The sequence below is a fragment of the Notolabrus celidotus genome, chromosome 3, assembly GCF_009762535.1.
Source record: "Notolabrus celidotus isolate fNotCel1 chromosome 3, fNotCel1.pri, whole genome shotgun sequence".
In the NCBI taxonomy this organism is placed as follows: Eukaryota; Metazoa; Chordata; class Actinopteri; order Labriformes; family Labridae; genus Notolabrus; species Notolabrus celidotus.
In genome coordinates, this window is record NC_048274.1 from 12,387,870 (window position 1) to 12,406,988 (window position 19,119).

The 19,119-nt window shown below is 38.6% G+C and overlaps 2 protein-coding genes across 6 annotated transcripts in view; both read right to left on the reverse strand.

Moving 5' to 3' along the window:
* Positions 1 to 753: 753 nt before the first annotated feature.
* Positions 754 to 5,668, reverse strand: sinhcafl (SIN3-HDAC complex associated factor, like). Of its 3 annotated transcripts, none has more exons than XM_034680386.1 (6): positions 5,545 to 5,668; positions 4,346 to 4,507; positions 4,113 to 4,212; positions 3,670 to 3,784; positions 2,602 to 2,752; positions 754 to 2,509 (listed from the first exon to the last, which is right to left on the reverse strand). In XM_034680386.1, exons 2-6 carry the CDS (start codon positions 4,471 to 4,473, stop codon positions 2,326 to 2,328), a joined length of 678 nt encoding a protein of 225 aa, XP_034536277.1. In that variant the 5' UTR covers positions 4,474 to 4,507; positions 5,545 to 5,668; the 3' UTR covers positions 754 to 2,325. The 3 variants fall into 3 exon arrangements, with proteins under 3 accessions (XP_034536277.1, XP_034536275.1, XP_034536276.1); XM_034680384.1 differs by having other exon boundaries at positions 2,602 to 2,755; XM_034680385.1 differs by lacking the exon at positions 5,545 to 5,668 and adding an exon at positions 5,482 to 5,524 and having other exon boundaries at positions 2,602 to 2,755.
* Positions 5,669 to 7,156: 1,488 nt separating this feature from the next.
* Positions 7,157 to 19,119, reverse strand: part of dennd5a (DENN/MADD domain containing 5A) — a 45,428-nt gene continuing 33,465 nt past the window's right edge. For all 3 annotated transcript variants that reach the window (XM_034680471.1, XM_034680474.1, XM_034680473.1), the window contains 13 exons: positions 18,389 to 18,520; positions 18,059 to 18,211; positions 17,852 to 17,939; positions 17,675 to 17,762; positions 14,077 to 14,205; positions 13,650 to 13,771; positions 13,416 to 13,561; positions 12,308 to 12,426; positions 12,045 to 12,226; positions 11,681 to 11,763; positions 10,116 to 10,239; positions 9,467 to 9,635; positions 7,157 to 8,619 (listed from right to left, as the gene is read on the reverse strand). In XM_034680471.1, the coding sequence (XP_034536362.1) occupies positions 8,436 to 8,619; positions 9,467 to 9,635; positions 10,116 to 10,239; positions 11,681 to 11,763; positions 12,045 to 12,226; positions 12,308 to 12,426; positions 13,416 to 13,561; positions 13,650 to 13,771; positions 14,077 to 14,205; positions 17,675 to 17,762; positions 17,852 to 17,939; positions 18,059 to 18,211; positions 18,389 to 18,520 (1,719 nt within the window). In that variant the 3' untranslated portion in view covers positions 7,157 to 8,435. The remainder of the gene's footprint in view (positions 8,620 to 9,466; positions 9,636 to 10,115; positions 10,240 to 11,680; positions 11,764 to 12,044; positions 12,227 to 12,307; positions 12,427 to 13,415; positions 13,562 to 13,649; positions 13,772 to 14,076; positions 14,206 to 17,674; positions 17,763 to 17,851; positions 17,940 to 18,058; positions 18,212 to 18,388; positions 18,521 to 19,119) is intronic.

The window sequence follows — 19,119 nt, forward strand, 5'->3', positions numbered from 1 at the left end:
TTTATATAGATTCCTAATAAAGTAACATTTTCAAGATATCTGTGATTAGTAGTCATTTTGACTTAGTCAAAGCCACCCAACCTCAGTTGATTGATCTTGCCAAAAGCTAGTAATTTTTCAAAAGTGAGTTAACTGTTTTTGCAAATGAACTCATGTAAATAATTGATTTTTTTTCTTGTTATTTAATTTTCTTGTTTAGTTTTTTTATTTCCTTATCAAGGTTCAGAGCTTTGAATCTACATACTCCAACTGAATTGACTTGCAGTATAAAATTAGCTCAAGGCTGTCAGTAACTGGTCATGTATATTCAGTCTGATTAACCTCTACCATCTAACTCTCTTAGATCACCTTCCTAATGTGTAATGAATATCACACTTCATTTTTCTTCCATTTTTTTTTATTACAATACAGTTCTACTTTGTGGTACAGTATACAAAAAAGCATTTAAAAAACATCTACATGGCATGTTCAAAGGAAGTGCACAAAATGAATAACAGTCTTTCTGAAAGGCTCTAAACCAAGTATCAAGAAATTCTGTTAAAAAAACTTTTGCAATAAATAAGTATAAATTACATGATAATCATAATGAAAAGGTCAGGTAATTCATAAGGCACATCTCGCATCCCAAAATGTACCTCGCAAAAACAATATGGCAACTCCCAAAGGACAAAAAAAACAAGCTTATTCCCTCCCCCAAAAAGGGAGCAGTATTTCTCCTTTTAGTGAGAATCATAAAACAAATTCAGATTCAACTACCCTGCCGCAGACAACTTTATATATTAAGCAACTTTACAGAGTAACGCCTGTCAATTAATTAAGTTTGAGAATCATTACAGCAAAAAAACTTAAAGAGAAACAAAACCGTTGTCACTGCAGTGTTACTTTGAGAGACACCATGCAGCATGGCTTAAACTGTGCAATCTAAGTATTCTTTCAACATGACACATATAAGAAACACCTGGAGACGAAGATGAATTATGATCAGGATAATGGAAAATTATTGCTGAAATAGTGGATGCTTTTAACAAGCCAATTTGGTTGAACAAGGATCAATCACTTAGCACTATATTGGCAAAAATGATTGCTCCAGAGCACTTCTCACATTCAAAATGTCTGCATAGTTTGAACTTTGACAGTTTTTCAGGATAAATCACAGCACTGGCAGTCACAAACATTTTTTCTAACATACATTATAACTAAAACACGTCACGAGTTATTTGAATGTTCAGCTTCTGACCATTGCATGCAATTATCAAACAGATCAAGATGCTGCAACGTAGCTATCCCTGCAGTTTACACATGTTTCTGAACAGACTAGCGCTTTTGCATGCCTGTGGAGAAACATACAATGTGAAAATGTGCTATAGTATTACTGGCTTCTCCTAAACGTAAATGTTTTTTAGCACCTTTCAGACACACAAAACATTTGCTCTACCAAAAGTAGTGGTTTGCTGTTGTGTAATTTCAAAAGGTTTGGATGTACCACATGCCATAACATTGTGTATTTACAAAAAGACATTTTAAAAACATTTGCTTTACAACATGCATTATTTCATTGGATGCTGTAAAAAAAAAAAAAGAAGAAATAAATAAATCGCCTTTGTCCTTTCACATAGCAGAGGAATGTACTGCATGCATGCAGTGTTTCAAACTTGAGGCATGCTTAAGCTGTGAAAATGTCAGACAGATTATGCGTTCTTATCCAGACACACAATAAAAGCTCATTAATTCATAGAAAACTGTTCTACTAATGATCGCTGGAGCAACCAAATGCTATTTGTGTTTCCAAAAAAAAAAAATCCTACAGACTTGAAAATGTGCACATATGAAGCAAACAGATAAGACAGCATAGCAAGTGGCATGTAGTAGAACCACTCCAACACACCAACATACACACACAAAAGCTGGTATTAGAAATAGCTGGTTTCTTCCATATGCACACTTACAATTAGACGGTTAATAATAATAAAAAAATAGAACAGTCCTGATATGTATAAAAAGGTGACAAAAATATTTACAAAACATTGATCACTTATTACAAAATAAGGAAAAAAGGTTCGGAAGCATAAACAGAGTGTCAACAAAATTCCTCATTCTATAAATAACACTAATGCCCATCATTTTTTTTTTCTATTTTTCTTTTTATAAAAAAAGAATTCAAATCTATACAAAAGTTAAAAAATACCCATATGAAAAGGAATCTTTACAAAGCAAACATCTAACTGGTACAGCTGGGGGGGGATTAGGAATGGGGAGGTCTGCCACTGGAGACGAATCTATGTGGATGCCATGGATAGCCCGACAGGGGGATTCTATAAAAAGCATTCACCAGATTTCTTTCATTGCTTCTGGGAGCTGCGGTGGAAGTGTGTCTGGAAGGTGTGTGGTCATTTGCGTGGACACCAGTGTCTTCTGTTTTTTGGTACTGCAGCAGGGCTTGAAGAGTCGCGGATCAATGATCACCTCTCCAAACCGTCCTTTGTAGACGATCCCACAGCACACTTTCTGCCTAAAACAAACATAACAACAAACAAATATTTGAGTCATTTCTCACTTAAGACACAAAGAGTTTTCAAAGGTTTTCAGTGAGTAGAAACTTACCTTTTCCAGTATGACCGGTCCAAAAAGGAGAAGCTCGTGGGAGTCGTGCGTCTTTGTTTTGACTCAATGTCTGAGCCGTCATCTGACTGGTTGCTGTGACTGGGGGACTGAGCAGGGGACACGCTGGAGGTTGTACTGTGGGCATCTGAGTCTGCTTGGAAAGCAAAATAAACAATTAAAGACATTTTGTTAAATACTAAAATCCTAAGAACTCTGATTTATCCAGGTACAAGAGTGACAATACTGGGAGGGAGAGATGTTACTATTTAAAGGGAGAATTTATCTTTTAATGGATATAAAGTAGAATGATTAGGGCTCCACAAAGAGTGTAGAATCAAACACAAGGACTGGACCATGAAGTGAGTTAAACATATTTTATCCACATCACTAAGACTAACATCTGGGGTCACACTACTATAGTTGTCTACTTTAAAAGTCTGCCCAGAGTTTCAACAACCAACCATTAGAGCATTCAAGTTAAAGATGATGGTTTTACAGTGCATGGCGAATCACAGACATGGAAAGGTCTAGAGGCACACAGTCAACATTTATTGTATCAGTAATAAGCTCATTGAATATCTTATATTATAAATTAACCAAAGGAAGGCTTTTTCTGATCACTGTTCCTCCTCCCCTCTCATGATTCCTGCACCAAGCTCCAGGATCAAGAGGGGCTGATGGTCAGCAGACAAAAACCAGAGATGAACTAAAGTTACTTTGCTAACTCCAAACTCTGTTTACCTGTACAGGCCCCAGGAAAACGATTACCAGTTACTTATTTTAATTATATGCACCATTTAATTGTTTGGTAAACAAAACCTAACAATGTTGCCAAATTATCTTAATTCATTCTCTTGAAAAAAATACAACCCCTTAATTAGTTTCAGCCTCAGTCTAGACCTCAAGAAAATGCAATTACACCATGCCAAAAGAGGACTTTTTTATTAGCATGCTTGACACTTTAGCTATAAGTCAACAATACATTTTTGCCACCCGATCAGTTAAAATAAATAAGCAAATATTTGACACATGCAAGTTTAAAGTGGTTTCATTTTTTCAACAACTTACTTTGTCTCTTTAACTTGTGAAGCTTCCTGAGCTTGCTTTTCTTCTTCCCATCGCTGTTCTTCATCTTTTTGGGTTTTGTCATCTTGAAGCCGGGTCCAGCTCTGGCATCAACCACCTAGGTCAAGTCAGGCAAAAACAGTCAGTTTGAGCTTATAACAGGACAATAAATACAGTTGTGCTCCTAAGTTTACATACCCTGGCAGAATTTGTGATTTTTTTTTGCAATTTTTCAGAGAATATGAACGATAACAGAAAACGTTTTCTTCAGTCATGGTTAGTGGTTGGGTGAAGCATTTTTTTTCTAAAAACAACTATCTTTACTCTTTTTATATCATAAAGACAACAGAAACTACCCAAGAAACTGAATTCTGCCTGGGTATGTAAACTTATGAGTACAACTGTATGTGTTGAATTTCTCACTATTGTAAACAGACATCACTTACATGGTTCCAGTTTTTCTTGGAGCCATTTGGAAGCTTCTTCCACCTCTTAACTAGCAACACACAGGCATTACAGATGTCTCCAACACGGTCCTCTGACAGCCTGTGAAATGATTCAACAAAGAGCACATTGATAAAGTTAAGCATGCTGTTGCATTGATTTTATTTATTTATTTAAAGAAAGATGAATCATCTTGCAGAATAAAAAAAAAACAGTGAATGAATGGGATCTTTACCCAAAACACAGCCTGAACGTCTCCTCATATCGACTGCTGTCTGTGAAGCGTGAGCTGGAGGACTTGGTCTTGCAGATGCAACAGCCGTCGTTACTCCGGTATATCTTTGACTTGTGGAAGCCGAACATAGTCTATTTGTTGTTCAGTGATGTGACGGAAAACCTGTGAAAGGAAAACAAAGGTCGGTTATCGTCCCAGTTCTTTGCAGCAGGCACGGTGTGGATGTCTGCAGACAGCTTTCTACTACTACGAAGGGGGCGGTCCCTGCACGCACACACATACAGATGAGAGCAAGTCTGTCTCCACGGTTAATATTTAATATATACTATTTGAAGCAGGTTTTAAGGGGTAAAGCTATTTATTGATGATGATCAAAACAGAAACAATATAAGAATTATTGGAAAAATTAAAAACACTAAATATATAAAAGGCATAAAAGCGGGAACATAAAAAATATTAAAAACACATTCATCTTATGACCTAACTTGTTGTTATTTATAGTGCTGTCAAAGAAACAGCACAATATAAGATGAATTTAATATAAAATAAGCTGATAAACTTTCAAACACTCGGTTAACGTGAGATGAATAACATAAACCACATACCTCCGTCTTTATTACACTTAAATATCACTTTTAATCACTTGTGAAATAAAAACTAACTAGTAATAATGTCAAAGAAGGAGTAAACTAAAACATTCGACGAGCAATGCAATGCACAAATGCACAGGAGAGGATTTGTTTACAGCAGAGGGGAAACAAAAAGCGGGCAGCAGATCTTTTTGAAGTGGAGAAACAAAAAGCTACCGGGCTCTTCGATGACTTATGTGTGTGTCTTAGTTATACAACACGCTTTAATCAACTAGATATAGGTCGTGTGTATTCCCCAAAAAATTAAAGAAATACACAAAGTTGTGTTGAACACATCCTTCCCTTTAAATTCAAACTTTTGCCCGCTAGAGCGCCAAATATGGTTCATTGTTGTTAGCAGTTAGCATGCTAGCTAACCATTACCACGCCACGCTCTCGTTCACTTCCACGTTATCCTATTGTCACGTATGTTACATCTAACTCAAACAACAAAAAACAGAAACGTCATGTTACGTCTATAAAAAATAACAACCCGTCTACACATACTTAACAAATGACTTCGGTTTCACAAACATAAGTTCTGAAGGAGAGAAATAAGAGAGCACTTACTGAACAAAAACTTTGAATCTTCACCGTATTCTTTCCTCGCACTGCGCATGCTCTTACTACTAACGCATACAGCTGGCCATTAGAATGTCATTAACATAAAAAGCAGGAATGGAAAGGACTGTGACCATATAAGGAGTGCAGCGGTTGAGTTTGAACGTACTCTCGACCAATAGGCGCTGTCCTCGCGCCCTTTTCCGAAGACATGAATGATGGGATCCGTAGTGAAGCAGCGGGAAATATGTGTGCCGTCACTTTTAACGGCCCTTCTTTGAACTCAACTTCCCATGAGCCACCGCGCCATAAGCTTCAAAGAAAAACAGCCATTTGACTTGGCGCGAACGGGTTTGTTGACATTTTCCCAGCTGAGGAAACACATCCAGTAGACAATAAAACCTACTTGGTCACTAGTTGTATAACTTTATTGCAACAGCTCACTTTTAAGTATTCATATGGCACAAATCAGCATTGGTTAAATGTTTGTTTCAGTGAATTTTCAATGCCACATCACTCTAGTTCTTAGATCCCTACACTGGCTTCCTGTCTGTCAGAGAATAGACTTTAAAATCCTGCTGATGGTTTATTAAGCACTGAATGGTTCAGGCCCAAAATACATTGCTGATCTGCTACTACTTTATGAACCACCTCGACCTCCGAGATCATGAAGTACTGGTCTGCTTTCAGTCCCTAGAGTCAGAACGAAACATGGTGAAGCAGCGTTTAATCATTATACATATCTGGAACACACTCCCTGAAAGCTGTAGGTCCGCTCCAACTCTCACCTCTTTTAAATCAAAGATTAAGACTTTTTTATTTGCCACTTCCTTCCTATCTTGGCTTATTTTAACTCACTTTAAATTCAAATTTTAATGTAATTTTTAATATATTTCTAATTTCCTTTTCTTCTCTGTTTTATTATATTTGTCATTTTAATTATGTTCTTTTATGCCTGTCTGAATGTTTCCAATGCTTTTAATGTTTTAATGTAAAGCACATTGAGTTGCCCTCGTGTAGGAAATGCGCTATACAAATAAACTGCCTTGCCTTGCCTACATTTAACCTGTTCAAACAAACTTTGAATGAAACCTTACGTCTGGAACAACGCACATACACACTGAAAAACAAGGGGGATGTTTTCCTAGAAGTTTGGCAACCACTTATGGACCTCTGACATCCAACCAGCATGGCTCTGAGTACAAAAAAGACAATGTAATGTGACCTTGGTTTATGTATTTGTACTTATTATAATGCACGTATTGGTGTTTTACAAGCTGTTTTTTCCCCCTCTTTTTCCCTTCTTCTTTTGACTTTGCTCTCTTGTGCTTGTTTTTGGTCTTGTATGTTTATAAAATGTTGAAAATAAATAAAAACTATAATTCAAAAAAAGAAAAAATGTCTAAATCTAAATTTCCTACTGATTTCAGATATTTAAACTCACTTTTTAAGTCAAAACATTAATCCTGACGCTAAAATTACTTAGTCTACCATCAATAAAAATAATTAATCCAGCTTTCAACCAATATTTCCAATTTAAGAATGGACCTCTCTGAATTTTGAACCCAACCTTTGAGAAAGCACTTCAAGGAAATGAATGATTATCCAATGAAACAATTAATTCACTTAAACCCATTACAGATGCTTTATTTCTTAATATATTTTTTTTACACTGTACACTGTTGCTCACTTAGTAAACACTACATTACACAGCTATGCCAATAAATGTACAACAGTATTGGAAAACAAAAATATATATCTCCCAAGATGCTCATGTGTGGGTCGTACACGGACGAGTACAACACAGTCATTCCAGACGTTGGCACAGAAAAGAAGTTCTTCACATATCAGATCTCTTGTTCTGCACAGTCAAGTTCAATGCATGTAACAGAGGAGGGCCTGGTACTATCCAAGACACCTCAAAATGGAGTTTGAAGAGGGTTGAATGTTCCTTGTGGATATTGCATAGCAAGAAACCATGATGGCAAAATCAGGATAGGGAAATGATCGGTCTCCATTTGCTCTTCACGTGCGGAGAATGAGATAATTCTTTATGAGCAGTCGACACGGATCACCACACTGTCATAGTTCAGAGAAGAGGACAGCTGTAGTGTAGGTAGGCGGAAAGGGTTGGTTGGAGGTATTTACACGAAGGCTGCCAGTTTAATCCACTTTGCACACAAAGCAAGGTCAAGCATCTTTTGGAGGACTGTAGGTATTCTCCCTTATCCAACTTAAAAAAAAGGGTCCAACAGGCTTTAGCCACAGTCTTATTATCATGCAAAAAGGATCAACTCTTTCTAGGTATTAAATGTAAAAGATCTGCACACTTGTAAATTTCTCAGGGAATTGGCCAAATGTGACAGCCTTTTCATTCCTATGTAGGTGAGTCATCCTCACACTACAGCCCCCCTGTCAAACACATACTTATAAAGCATACCTCTGCATCATTTGCTTCAAGCTCCGTGTAATGACATTGGAATCTGAGTTGACAACAGAGCAAGCAACTTGACTGGTTTAACAAAATAATACTGTTTTTCTCTGAAAATATATTAACAGTTTGATCCTCACTTTCCCTTAAATATAGCCATTGTCAGCAGTTCACGATAACAATGAAAATATTTAGCTTTCAATAAAACATTATAGCACGAGTAGGTCATCGTCAATAATGTGAAAATCAGGGTTCATAATAGAAAACATATTTTTAACATCTAATGGCAACATCGTTGAGGATAAAAATAACAACATATCTTGAAAGGCTCATTGCACTTAATATATATGGCAAATGTAACAGTAGCTTTAATATAAGCCAGAAAATGTCCTTTGTTCAAGTGGGTTCCTGCATAAAAAAGGTTCAGTTATTCTCTTCAGTGGTCCCCAGTGATCTTGGTTGGTTCACTTCAGATACCAACACCTTTGACAAGCGACGCCTCCAGGGTGATGTTGAACTCCTGCAGAGTCTGTAGTACTCTGATCAGAGAGTTTACCAATGAGCGGTCCTTTATTAGTGCGACTTCCTCGTACATCTGAGTGGTGATTGGACAATCTGCAAGCAGAGCGATCCAGTGATGCAGCAAATGGTCCCTGAGAGAAGATGACACAGACACAGTGTCATAAACATGTACAGTTAAAGCCAATTTGAATTAAAAGACACATTTCAGGGTAGTTAAAAAAAAAAATCTTATAGTCCACTTAGAGGATTAAATGGATTTTGTTCATGACTGAAATTAAGGATTGATGTCAGGGAAAAGAGAAGTGTCCCCCCAGAATGATTTGGGACCTAAACAGATGCTATAACAATTTGATGGAATTTTAAAAAAGTAGCTTATGTTCATGTGATCAAATTGTTCACTAATTTTGGCCTCAAAATTAGTAAATTATATATTTTTGCAGTGCTACTATATTTTTAAAGGATGACTGATAAATACAAAAGGATTAAACAGTTGTACATGTACATACAAACTACTGCATCACGGTTTACTCAAAGCACAAGCACATGTACTCTCCAACAGGAAGGAAGAAGATAGAAACCAAGAGACTATCTGATACTTTAAGAATCCTCCAAGGGGAGATCATTTTTACTTGACTCACAGCAGGTCAGGATGCAGCGGTTAAAGCAGAGCAGTGCATCCTGGACTGTTAGGCTTCTGTGTCATTAACCAAAGGCCTTTCAGCTGGAAGGATTGATTTCTATCCTTTTAGTCCTCAGTCTGATTTATTCTCATGTGTAAAGAGGTTATGACGTACATACAGTGACCAAGCATGCAGCTTTAGCTTAGCTTTCAAGCAATCTGCAGCTGAAATCTCATGTTTATCTCATTGCATTCAACCTAAAATTCAATCGTTCTCGTCAAACAGTATGAGTTTAAAATGTCCTCTACATTTAAAGGTAGGTAGTAAGTGAATGTTAGTAATGAGCGAGTGTTCTCACCTTGCACCCAGACAGACGAGCATCTGGAACTTTCCATCTTTGCCAATGTTTCGTGACGTGTTGTTGATGGCTCGCATGAAACGACAGAAGTGGCGAACTCTGGTTTGCCAGTTTTCATCCGGAGCCACCTCTCGCTGCTCCGCACTTTCAAAGTACACTTGTGACTTTTCTGTAAAAGTAGAGAATAATTGAAAGAGAAATAAGTTAAAAATGAATTAAAGAGTAATATTAACATCTTTTGAAGGATAACTCGACCCCAAACTGAGTTTCAAACAGACAATCCAAGTTTAAACTAAGTATCATGAACACAAGGTTGACCTTATTTATTGTTTCCATGGCTTTAAACCCTTATTTTGTAGTTTCCCTCAGCTGATGTTGTGTTACTTTTGGAAATGTTTGCCAAACCAAACCTTCACCTAAATACATTTCTTCCCTGTCGACCAGTATGCTCCAAATACTCAATTCAGACATGCCTTTATTGATGTTCGCTGTAACTGGCTTTAATATAATCTGACCAAGACTGCTGTTCTTCATGAAGAAACTTTTTTTTTCTTTTTCACAACAGGGTCTTGTCATTTGCTACTCAAAATATTTAGATTAAGGGCTGAATATTCAGTGATTTAAAGGAGTAATGATACAAAGTCTTTACCCAAAAAGTCCCAGATGAAGACATTCTTAAAGAGTCTGGGTGATTTGAAACCGTGCTGGAAAACTTGCTCCAGAGCCCAGACAAGGCCGTACTCGCCACAGAGGAGGAGAGTCAGGCTGCCTCTCTGTGCAAAGAAAACAAAACAGGGAAAAGCAGATCGTTAGTTGCAGTTAGTTTAATGTTTCTCATTCCTGATTTGATCCAGTTATCACCCTAGAATTAAAGTGTATGGCAGAAACAACACTGAGGTGCAATGCTGTGTAGAATCTAAAAGACACAAATCTGTGTGTATGATTGAAATAAAGTACAGTACCTGACATAAGATCACACATGCATGCCATACAAAACATAATACAGCAGCCCATACACCAATCAGCCATCACATTATGACCACTGACAGGTGAAGTGAGTACCACCTATTAACTCTTTTCAGTGTCCGTGTCAGTGGGTGTCATAAGTTAGGCAGAAAGTCAAGGGTTTTCCTTGGTTGTTGTGTGTACAGTGGGAAAAAGGGGCGGGATGTAAGAATGTGAGCGGTTTTCATTGGGATGGATAGACAACTGGGTCCTGTGGGGTGTTCCCGGTCTGCAGTGATCAGTTCCTTCCAAAAGTAGTCCAAAGGAGGAATACTGGTTATCCAGCAAAGGGGTCATGGGCAGCCAAGGCTCAGTTATTTGAGCTGCTGGAGCTCAAACTGCTGACAAAGTTAATGCTTGTTCTGATAGAAAGCTGCCAGAACACACAGTGCATCACAGTTTGTGGTGCATGAGGCTGTGTAGCTGCAAATCAGTCCGGGTGCCCACGCCGACCCCTGTCCACCACTAAAAGCGCCTACAAGGGGCCACTAGAGCAGCAGAACTTGACCATGGAGCAATGAAAGAAGGCAGCTGGAAGCAACATGTCAGTGCTGACTTGGTTTCCAAATACTCCAGATCTCAATCCAATCGCACACTGTGGGATGTGCTGGAGTCCATGAAGGCCCCACCTCTCAACTTGCAGGACTTTAAGGATCTGCTGCTAACACCTCGGTGCCAGATATCACATGAAACCTTCATAGGTCTAGAGGAGTCCAGGTCTCTTTAGGTCAGAGCTATTTTGGTCCTAACCTGATAAGAGGGGAGCCTACACAATATTAACCAGGTGGTTATAATGTTGTGGCTGATCCATCAGTGAAGTCAGTACCATGAAGAGGTGGAGTGGAAGTGAAGGGGATTTCCCAACAAGATCCTTTGTACTTTAACTACAAGGGGAATGACTCTCAGGGCCTGTAATCAACAGCTCAGTTATGATGCACCTCTACAGGAGGCATAACCCCATGTTCCTCGATACGCATCAGCTATCAGTGCTTTAAGAACAGCATGCATCATTCTGTGCCAGACAAATATAATCAGGACTGTTATCTCAAAAGCAGTAAGAGATCTCCTTCACTATGCTCTATGAATCACTTCACGCAGCTCACAGTCACTGTGGGGCTTTGAGACCACCAGAGCAGAAAGCTGCTTTTCTTCATTTGTGATGAATAATAGAACTACGTGTTAGGGCCTGTCTAGACGGCTGTCTCTCACCTCCTTCTCCGGTTTGTGGAAGTGCTTCACAATCCCATTGATGGCCTCTCCGACTCCCTCCTGGATCTGACCTGTATTTAACTCTGCAGGAGAAGAAAATGGCAAACAGAGATGCTGTGAGATAACACAAGCAGACACAGGGTGGAAAACCCCCAAACCAGGTTTTATCTATTTAGCAGTGTTTTCTTATTCATGCATTTACATGTTTAATTAGTGAAGGCATTAAGAACAAGACTTCAAGCAAAAGTAAGAAAAAAGGGGGACACAGTAATTCAGTATCAGGTGAATAATTTCCCCCTCAGCAGCAAAGTAACAAATGTCTTTAAGACTTAGTAACTTGTGTTTATGCAGTGCAGTAACTTACTTGGTTTGCTGTTTGGTGAGATGGTGACAAACCTCCTTATCATCCCAGGCGACTGCTGCATGGGGGGAGTCCGGCACATCCTCTCATCATTTTCCGAGGCAGGGGTCATAAGCTCACCCACCAGGATCCTCTCCAGACTGCCGTCATCCACGCCCTTCCCTAACCACCGGCCACATGGAAACCTGCACACAAACAAAAATTCACTTTTAGGATGCATATCAACCAAAGTGGTCGAATGGCTCTAAAAGAAAAAAAAAACTCACTTGTAAGTGTGCCCTGTGATCTCATTGCGGACCATAACAGACTCCACCAGCCACTTTGCGTAGAGCCCTGAATTATCGTGACCCATCTGCACGGTGGTCAGCTTGCCCAGGTTCTGACACTGAGAGGAGACAAGAGGATGGTGACATCAGAAACACAAAGCTAAACACTTTTTTCTTGTTTACAAACGTGATTTGTATCTACAGTATATCACGTAAAAAAAGGTCCAACAGGAAAGGAGCACAAGCATTTGGATGGTCAGGCTTTGATGAAATCGCAAACCTTTATAAAAGAGTAATATGACTGCAGCTGACCTCATGTCAGGTGGAAAGGTAAAAACAGACTTCAGTCAATGTGTTATTTCTTGATTGGAGTCTCTGCTCCTTGCCTGTATTTTTAATACTTTGTTCACAGGGCATTTATATAATCCTTGTTAGTATTAACTGATTTAATCTTCTTTGATGAAACAGTACAGCTACTTTTATTCAAAAACAGCTCTGTTTTGGGCGCGGATTTAGCCTAAGGGTGAAGTTGCGCACCCTTGTAGCGGGCAGCCCGAGATCAATTCACATTGCTGTGTGGCCCCTTTCCCACATGTCATTCCCTAACTCTCTCCTGGTTTCCTACTCTAACCACTGTCCTCTACTCTCTAAAAAATAAATAAAATATACACAGTTTTACAATGAGAAAATATTAAAAGTATAACTTAAGAACAAAAAAACACAGCTCTGTTTTTTTGTATACATTTCATATTCATATTCTCATCATATTATTAAAATATTTTCTCTTTAATATACACTACCTGTCAAAAGTTTGGACAGACCTTCTCATTCAATGGTTTTTATTTATTTCAATTATTTTCAAACTTTTGACCGGTAGTGTAAATTTTTTCTTCTATAGTCCCTTACTATGATCATTTTATGCACCTAAATATGACAGCAGATCCCTGTGTATAAAGGAGTCTACCTATGTAACCAGTTGCAGGTGAAGATTCTTACCATAACAAGCAAAACTGATGACTAACACATCAAAATTTAAACCTGAGTTTAAAATAAGAGAAAAAAAGTTGTGATCCACTAGAGGTGTCTGAATCACAGATTTAACACCAACCTCAAAAGTGATCTCCAGAGTGTTTCTGGGGACCTGCAGGACTCCCGTCTCTGCCAGCTCACCAGACACGCAAACCCAAGGGTTGGCTGTGAACATGGAGCCACCCAGCTTCTTACTGGAAACCACCACCACATGGTAAGGGATCACTGGGAAACAAGACAGGGGAGAAATTTAATCAGCACACTCATTTAGTTTATTTCAAAATTGTTGTTTGGCATAAAAAAAAACACTAACTGATGGTTGTGAAGACGTTGGTGAAACAAAAGTAATCGACAGCATTAAAAGACAGGAGGTGGTAGAGGAACTGCTCCTTCTCATCGTCACAGCGGAGGAAGGCGTATCGCTTGTACAGTTTTCTAAACAAAAAGAAAGAAAGGGTTGTGAGAAGACGACAAGGTCACAAAGGCAGACAGACGTCCCCCTGACCCAATTCAACACTCACATATCAATTATGAAGAAGGCTTTGAATAATTTATCTGGCGGTGGACTGAAGTATGATCCTTTGCAATTTCAAAAGAGTTAATGTATTATAAATGCGTGTATCACACGTCATCCTAATTTCATATGAGACAGACATTCCACCACAAACACAGACGGAGGGTCAGGATGAGGTAGGGAAAAAAGAGTTGGACTTTTGTGTTGTGTTTTGTTGTTGGCTCACTTTGTAAGCTCGTGGTCTGACAGCAGCTGCTTCAGGTGTCTGGATAACAGCTTCTTCTCCATAGACAGACGAACCCAGGCTCTGGCTTTGCCCACATCTGTCTTTATCTCACTGATGTTCTGAATATGTCTGAAAATGATACGACACATCAAACAAGAGAGGTAAGAGGTTTATGCAGAAACAGAATTTTTCACACTATGAAAATTGACGGATTCTTCTGAAAGCAAATGAAAAATTGATAAAAATTTGCAGGGTTTTTACACAGGCAGGCTGTTTGCAAAGTAATCTAAAAGGTAAGGACATTTGTGGGACAGATTTTATAGTAGCCCCACTAATTTAAAAAGAAAAAATAATACAATCATTATTAATATTCAACTGACTTAATCCATAAACTTAATTAAAATGAAGACAAACAAGTCATTACATTAACACCTCAACTCTAACATTTAGCTGTAAGTTATGAAAAATTGCTGACAAAGCAAGCAAAAAGAAACAAATGTATTGTTTGGAAAGTTAGTACTATGTATTGAATAAGGACAAACAATCTGAGCGCTCATCTTCACCGACCAAACCACCTTTATATTGCCACTTCACTTATATGAAAGACTGTTACATTATCCACTTCACTAGTGTTTTAGTTTAACATTTGGAACACAACACGCAGGACGTCATGAGAGCATACATAAATGTATCTGACAGGGCTGTGAGGGAACCCTAGGCCAAAAAGTTTTGGAACCACTGACACAAAACATGTATGACTAATTTCAATTATGTAGATCGGTTCTTTCATTGAGTCCATCGGTGGTGACAACACGGCCACATGAATACATCTGTTCTTTGTATCACTGAAACGTGTCGTCTAAAATGATGGCGCAAAATACTCCTTTTGACACTCACAATTATTATATATATCAACTGATATGTGTATTTTTGATTAATTTGATGGACTCGTTAAAACTCTTCAGGACTACTGTAATGCACTTTATGTTGGCTTGCCTCCCTTGCAAGTCTGCAGCTAGTCCATCATGCTGCTGCTCTTCTTTTAACTGGTACTCATAACCGAGAGCACATTACCATCGTCCTCTCCTCCCTTCACTAGCTCCCTGTTCATTTTAAGATTTTATTGTTGTTTTTAAATCTCTAAATGGAGTAGCACTACAGTACATCTCTGACCTCCTGCAAGGCCACACCCCCTAAAGGTCTTTGAGGTCTGCTGATCAGCTGCTTCTTGTGGTCCCTGAGATCAGAATGTAAAACCAGGGGTGACCATGTCTTCTCTGCAGTGGCCCCCAAACTGTGGAACAAGCTGCCCCCTCATGTGGGATTGTACCTGACCTTACCAACTTTTAAATCCAGACTTAAAACTTATTTTTACTCCTTGGCTTTTAACCCATTATGAGAGTTGTGTGGTCTCTGTCTCTAACTATTCTTTTATTTGCTTTATTTTTTTTCCCCCACCATTTTTATGTCTCTTTAATTATTTTTGAAAGTGTCTTATGTTTTTTATTTTGATGATTTTATTTTATTTTAATTATTTTTTACAGTGTTATAATTACAACTAATTTCACTTCACTGTGTAGCACTTTTTTTAAATGCTATATAAATAAAGTGGATTTAATTGGATTGAAAAAAAGTTCAATATTGAAGGTTAAAGACTCTTTTATGAGTAAATCTTTATATATTATTTTGCAAGATGATGACCAATAATGAACAGATTTTTCAGATTTCAAATTTGTCCACTGAAACATCGTCTGAGTTCAAAAGCTCTGTCTAGTAGATATATAATGTATCACGATGAGTCTGACTTCCCCACACTGAGTCAGTCTCCAGGCCTCGGGAGCGGCTCAGTCTGCCTCTGTGGTGGCATTTTCAAACACAAACTCGGTCCCATGTCATCGCTCGGAGCCACAATCATGCCTCCGCCGTCCAGACACATTCCCTTCCACTCCACCTGTGCCAGCAGCTCGTCTGCTAAGAGCTGCACGCGTCTCGTACTCCACCTTCCATCCCCCTCCCTGTCTCCACCCTCCACCCTCCGCACTCACTCAAAACCAAGTAACCCAGTTTTTTCTGCTGGTTATCACCATGGAAACTGAGGAGAAACATGTAGTGTGTGTGCACTCCTCTTTCATAGAAAACACAGCCTGACACATATTTGAGGTAATGCCATCGGTATTAATAACCAGCTTTAAAATATGAAAAAATCAGCAACATTTCAGCTGCATACTAATATAAGAAGATCAATAATTTAGAGTCATTACTGGAGGCTGAGGGATCCCTCTGTGTCACATGTCTTTACATAAATATGGAGGGGGGGTTGATCTATGGTGTAGTATGAGTGTTTGCGCCTCAAGCTGACCCCTCCCCTCTTCTCAGTCAGACTGGCGGGGGGTCTGGTAATTAGGCTGGAAGTAACGTGCTGTTACACAGACTCACTGCGCGACTCTTCACAACACAGGCACGGATAACATGACGAAGTGGATAGCTTCCATAACACAGACACACACAGTTGTGACAGTGTGCAGGTATGATGCATGAGCTACTGGGGTCACAGAGAGGCTCAGGGTAATGTGTTTAGAAATGTACTAGAGAAAAAACATTTTAGCCAAGTGGGCCACCAGACTGGCCTTAAGGTCTGAGAGAGTGGTCATGTTGATGGCAGCCTCACTGGTTCATGTCTGACGGAGGTATGAGTGCTACATGTCTCACCTGATTTTCAAATACCGACCATTGAGTGTGCTTATGTTTGCACGTATATAAATATGTGTGTATAGGATGATATTCTTATCTCATTAGACTAGCTGCTATGTTTACATTTTGCATTTATTTATTTTTTAAATGTTAACCTATGTATCTTATTGTAGTTTCCCTATTTTTTAATGTTCCTTTCGATTAATTTATCTTTTATTTTAAATTATTATCATTTACTATTATTGGTTGATTTTTCATTCATTCACTTGTGTTTCTTACACAAAAAACATCACTTACTTTAATTGTTTACATTTATTTTTTGTATGTAATGTGTAAAAATTCAAATATACAGATCTCTGGAAAAAAAAAAAGACTAGCTGCAATGTTTACACTGTTTCCTGCTGTAAATAATCTGTCAATTGTATGTTTTTTTCTGTTTGTATTGGGATTATTTTTATTTACTTCATTTTTTATGTATTTATTTTGTTTTGCTTGTGTTCTTTTACCATATTGTCATTATTTGTGTGTCTTTGTTGTAAGAATTTCTTGAAATCGTATCTAAATCCAACAAAAAGAGCACGTGTGAGGCTGTGTGAATGTCCATTTGTTTAAATGTACTGCACATTAATACGGGATTATATTCTATGAGTTTAATTCCTGATTTTACTGATATTAATTCAAATATGACTTATTTGAACTCCCATAGGATCCTGTTTATTCATGCACATAACTTAGCTCCTGATTAATATCTAAACACACACGTCTTCATGTAGGCATAGTTCAACAGTCTGCCACAAGGGGGCAGTCTTACTTAGCCAACTTCCTCTGATAGTTATTCATGCAAGCAACCTTAGTCAGATATTAATCTATTGAGCTCATATGGGGTTTCCCCCCCAGTCCTCCTCACCTCATGTCTTGGATCAGGGAGACTTTCAGAGGGGCCATGGCTAAACTACCACCATCAGATTTGCGCCTCTCAGTGTCATGAATGAAACCTGAGGAGTAAAGAAAAATATTCATGAATTCATCAGCCTTAATGACACATGAGTCACTGATTTGTTATCCGGTTGATTAAAACATTCACCTGGAGGTCCCAAACTACCTGGAGTTGCATTTTTCTTCTCCTTGCTCTCCAGATAGTGCAGCAGGTGGGACCACAAGGCAGATTTACCCTGAAATGGAGAACATACATGAGTGCCATTGTTTGTCAGAGAGGACTTTATGTCCACCAGCTGTTGAGGATCAATCGTGCATTTACAGTGATGACAGCTATAATCCTGTATTTGCTCACCTGTTTAACCTGCAGCCCGTGGCTCCAGATTCTCTCCAGCAGATCACATAAACTCGCAATCAGAGTGTTCTCCTCCACGCCGGTGATGCTGACCTCTCCGTGACCCAGCTCCACGGCCTCCCGACCCATTTTTTCCACCAGCATACGCTTGGTCTGCAGAAAAACACAGAAACACACTCACGTTGTTGCTACACAGGCTTCTAATGACGAAGCAACACAACTAAGAACAAATCTGGGCTTATACAGTCATGATTAAGATTCCCTGTTAATGTTACTCCTCTTCCTACAACACAGCAAAACTGATTAACTAGAGGTCAGTTGAACACAAACCTTGTTTCTGCACTCCTTTAGCAACCCTTCCACAAACTTCCAGTTGGTCTGAGCGATGACTGAAGGTGACAGGTTGGACAGTTTGGGCTGTCTGATGGTGGTGCCCAGGTTTCTAGCTTCCTGGATGTACTTCTAGTAACAAAGAGAGAGAACTGTGTCAGCTAACAGCTAATAATAAACAGAAACAGCTTCCTGGTAGAGTCATATTCCAGGTGAAGAGGGGTTAATACAGAGGAAGAGGGAAAACTACAGTAACAACGACAGGAGTAAAATCACACACTGTTCTAATCTACAGCAAGAGAGTCAGCCAGGACAAGAGGCTGCTGCAGGTTTGAACATTATGTCTTAAATATAATTTAAGTTGCCAGATGTTAGTACTTCAGATTCTGACATCACCAAACAGAGCTGTGCTATTACTTTGGTAAATATTCAGTCTTTGATATCTCTTTGATTCATAATTTCATTACTTTGACATCAAAGTCTGACTAGCCAATAGTGGTGGACAGTAACAGAGTAAGTAGAGTACTGTACATAAGTACATTTTTTTGAGTATCGGTTCATTACTTGAGTATTATTTTTTAAGGAAACATATTCCTTTTACTCAACTACATTTCTATCAATGCTCTAGTTACTCACGACTTTTGCTTTGAGGTCAGCTCATGAATTTTCTGAAATCTGATCCCTAAGACAGTAAAATGTGTTTGTGCAGTTTGTTTGTTTCAGTGGTTTAG

What these genes read in the sequence shown, in the direction of transcription:
- sinhcafl (XM_034680384.1), bottom strand. Translation starts at nt 4,473, where the DNA reads ATGTTCGGCTTCCACAAGTCAAAGATATACCGGAGTAACGACGGCTGT. An exon ending in ACGTTCAGGCTGTGTTTTGG is followed by an intron (nt 4,213 to 4,345) that starts GTAAAGATCCCA and finishes ATCATTTCACAG; the next exon opens with GCTGTCAGAGGACCGTGTTG. An exon ending in CCAAGAAAAACTGGAACCAT is followed by an intron (nt 3,785 to 4,112) that starts GTAAGTGATGTC and finishes GACTTGACCTAG; the next exon opens with GTGGTTGATGCCAGAGCTGG.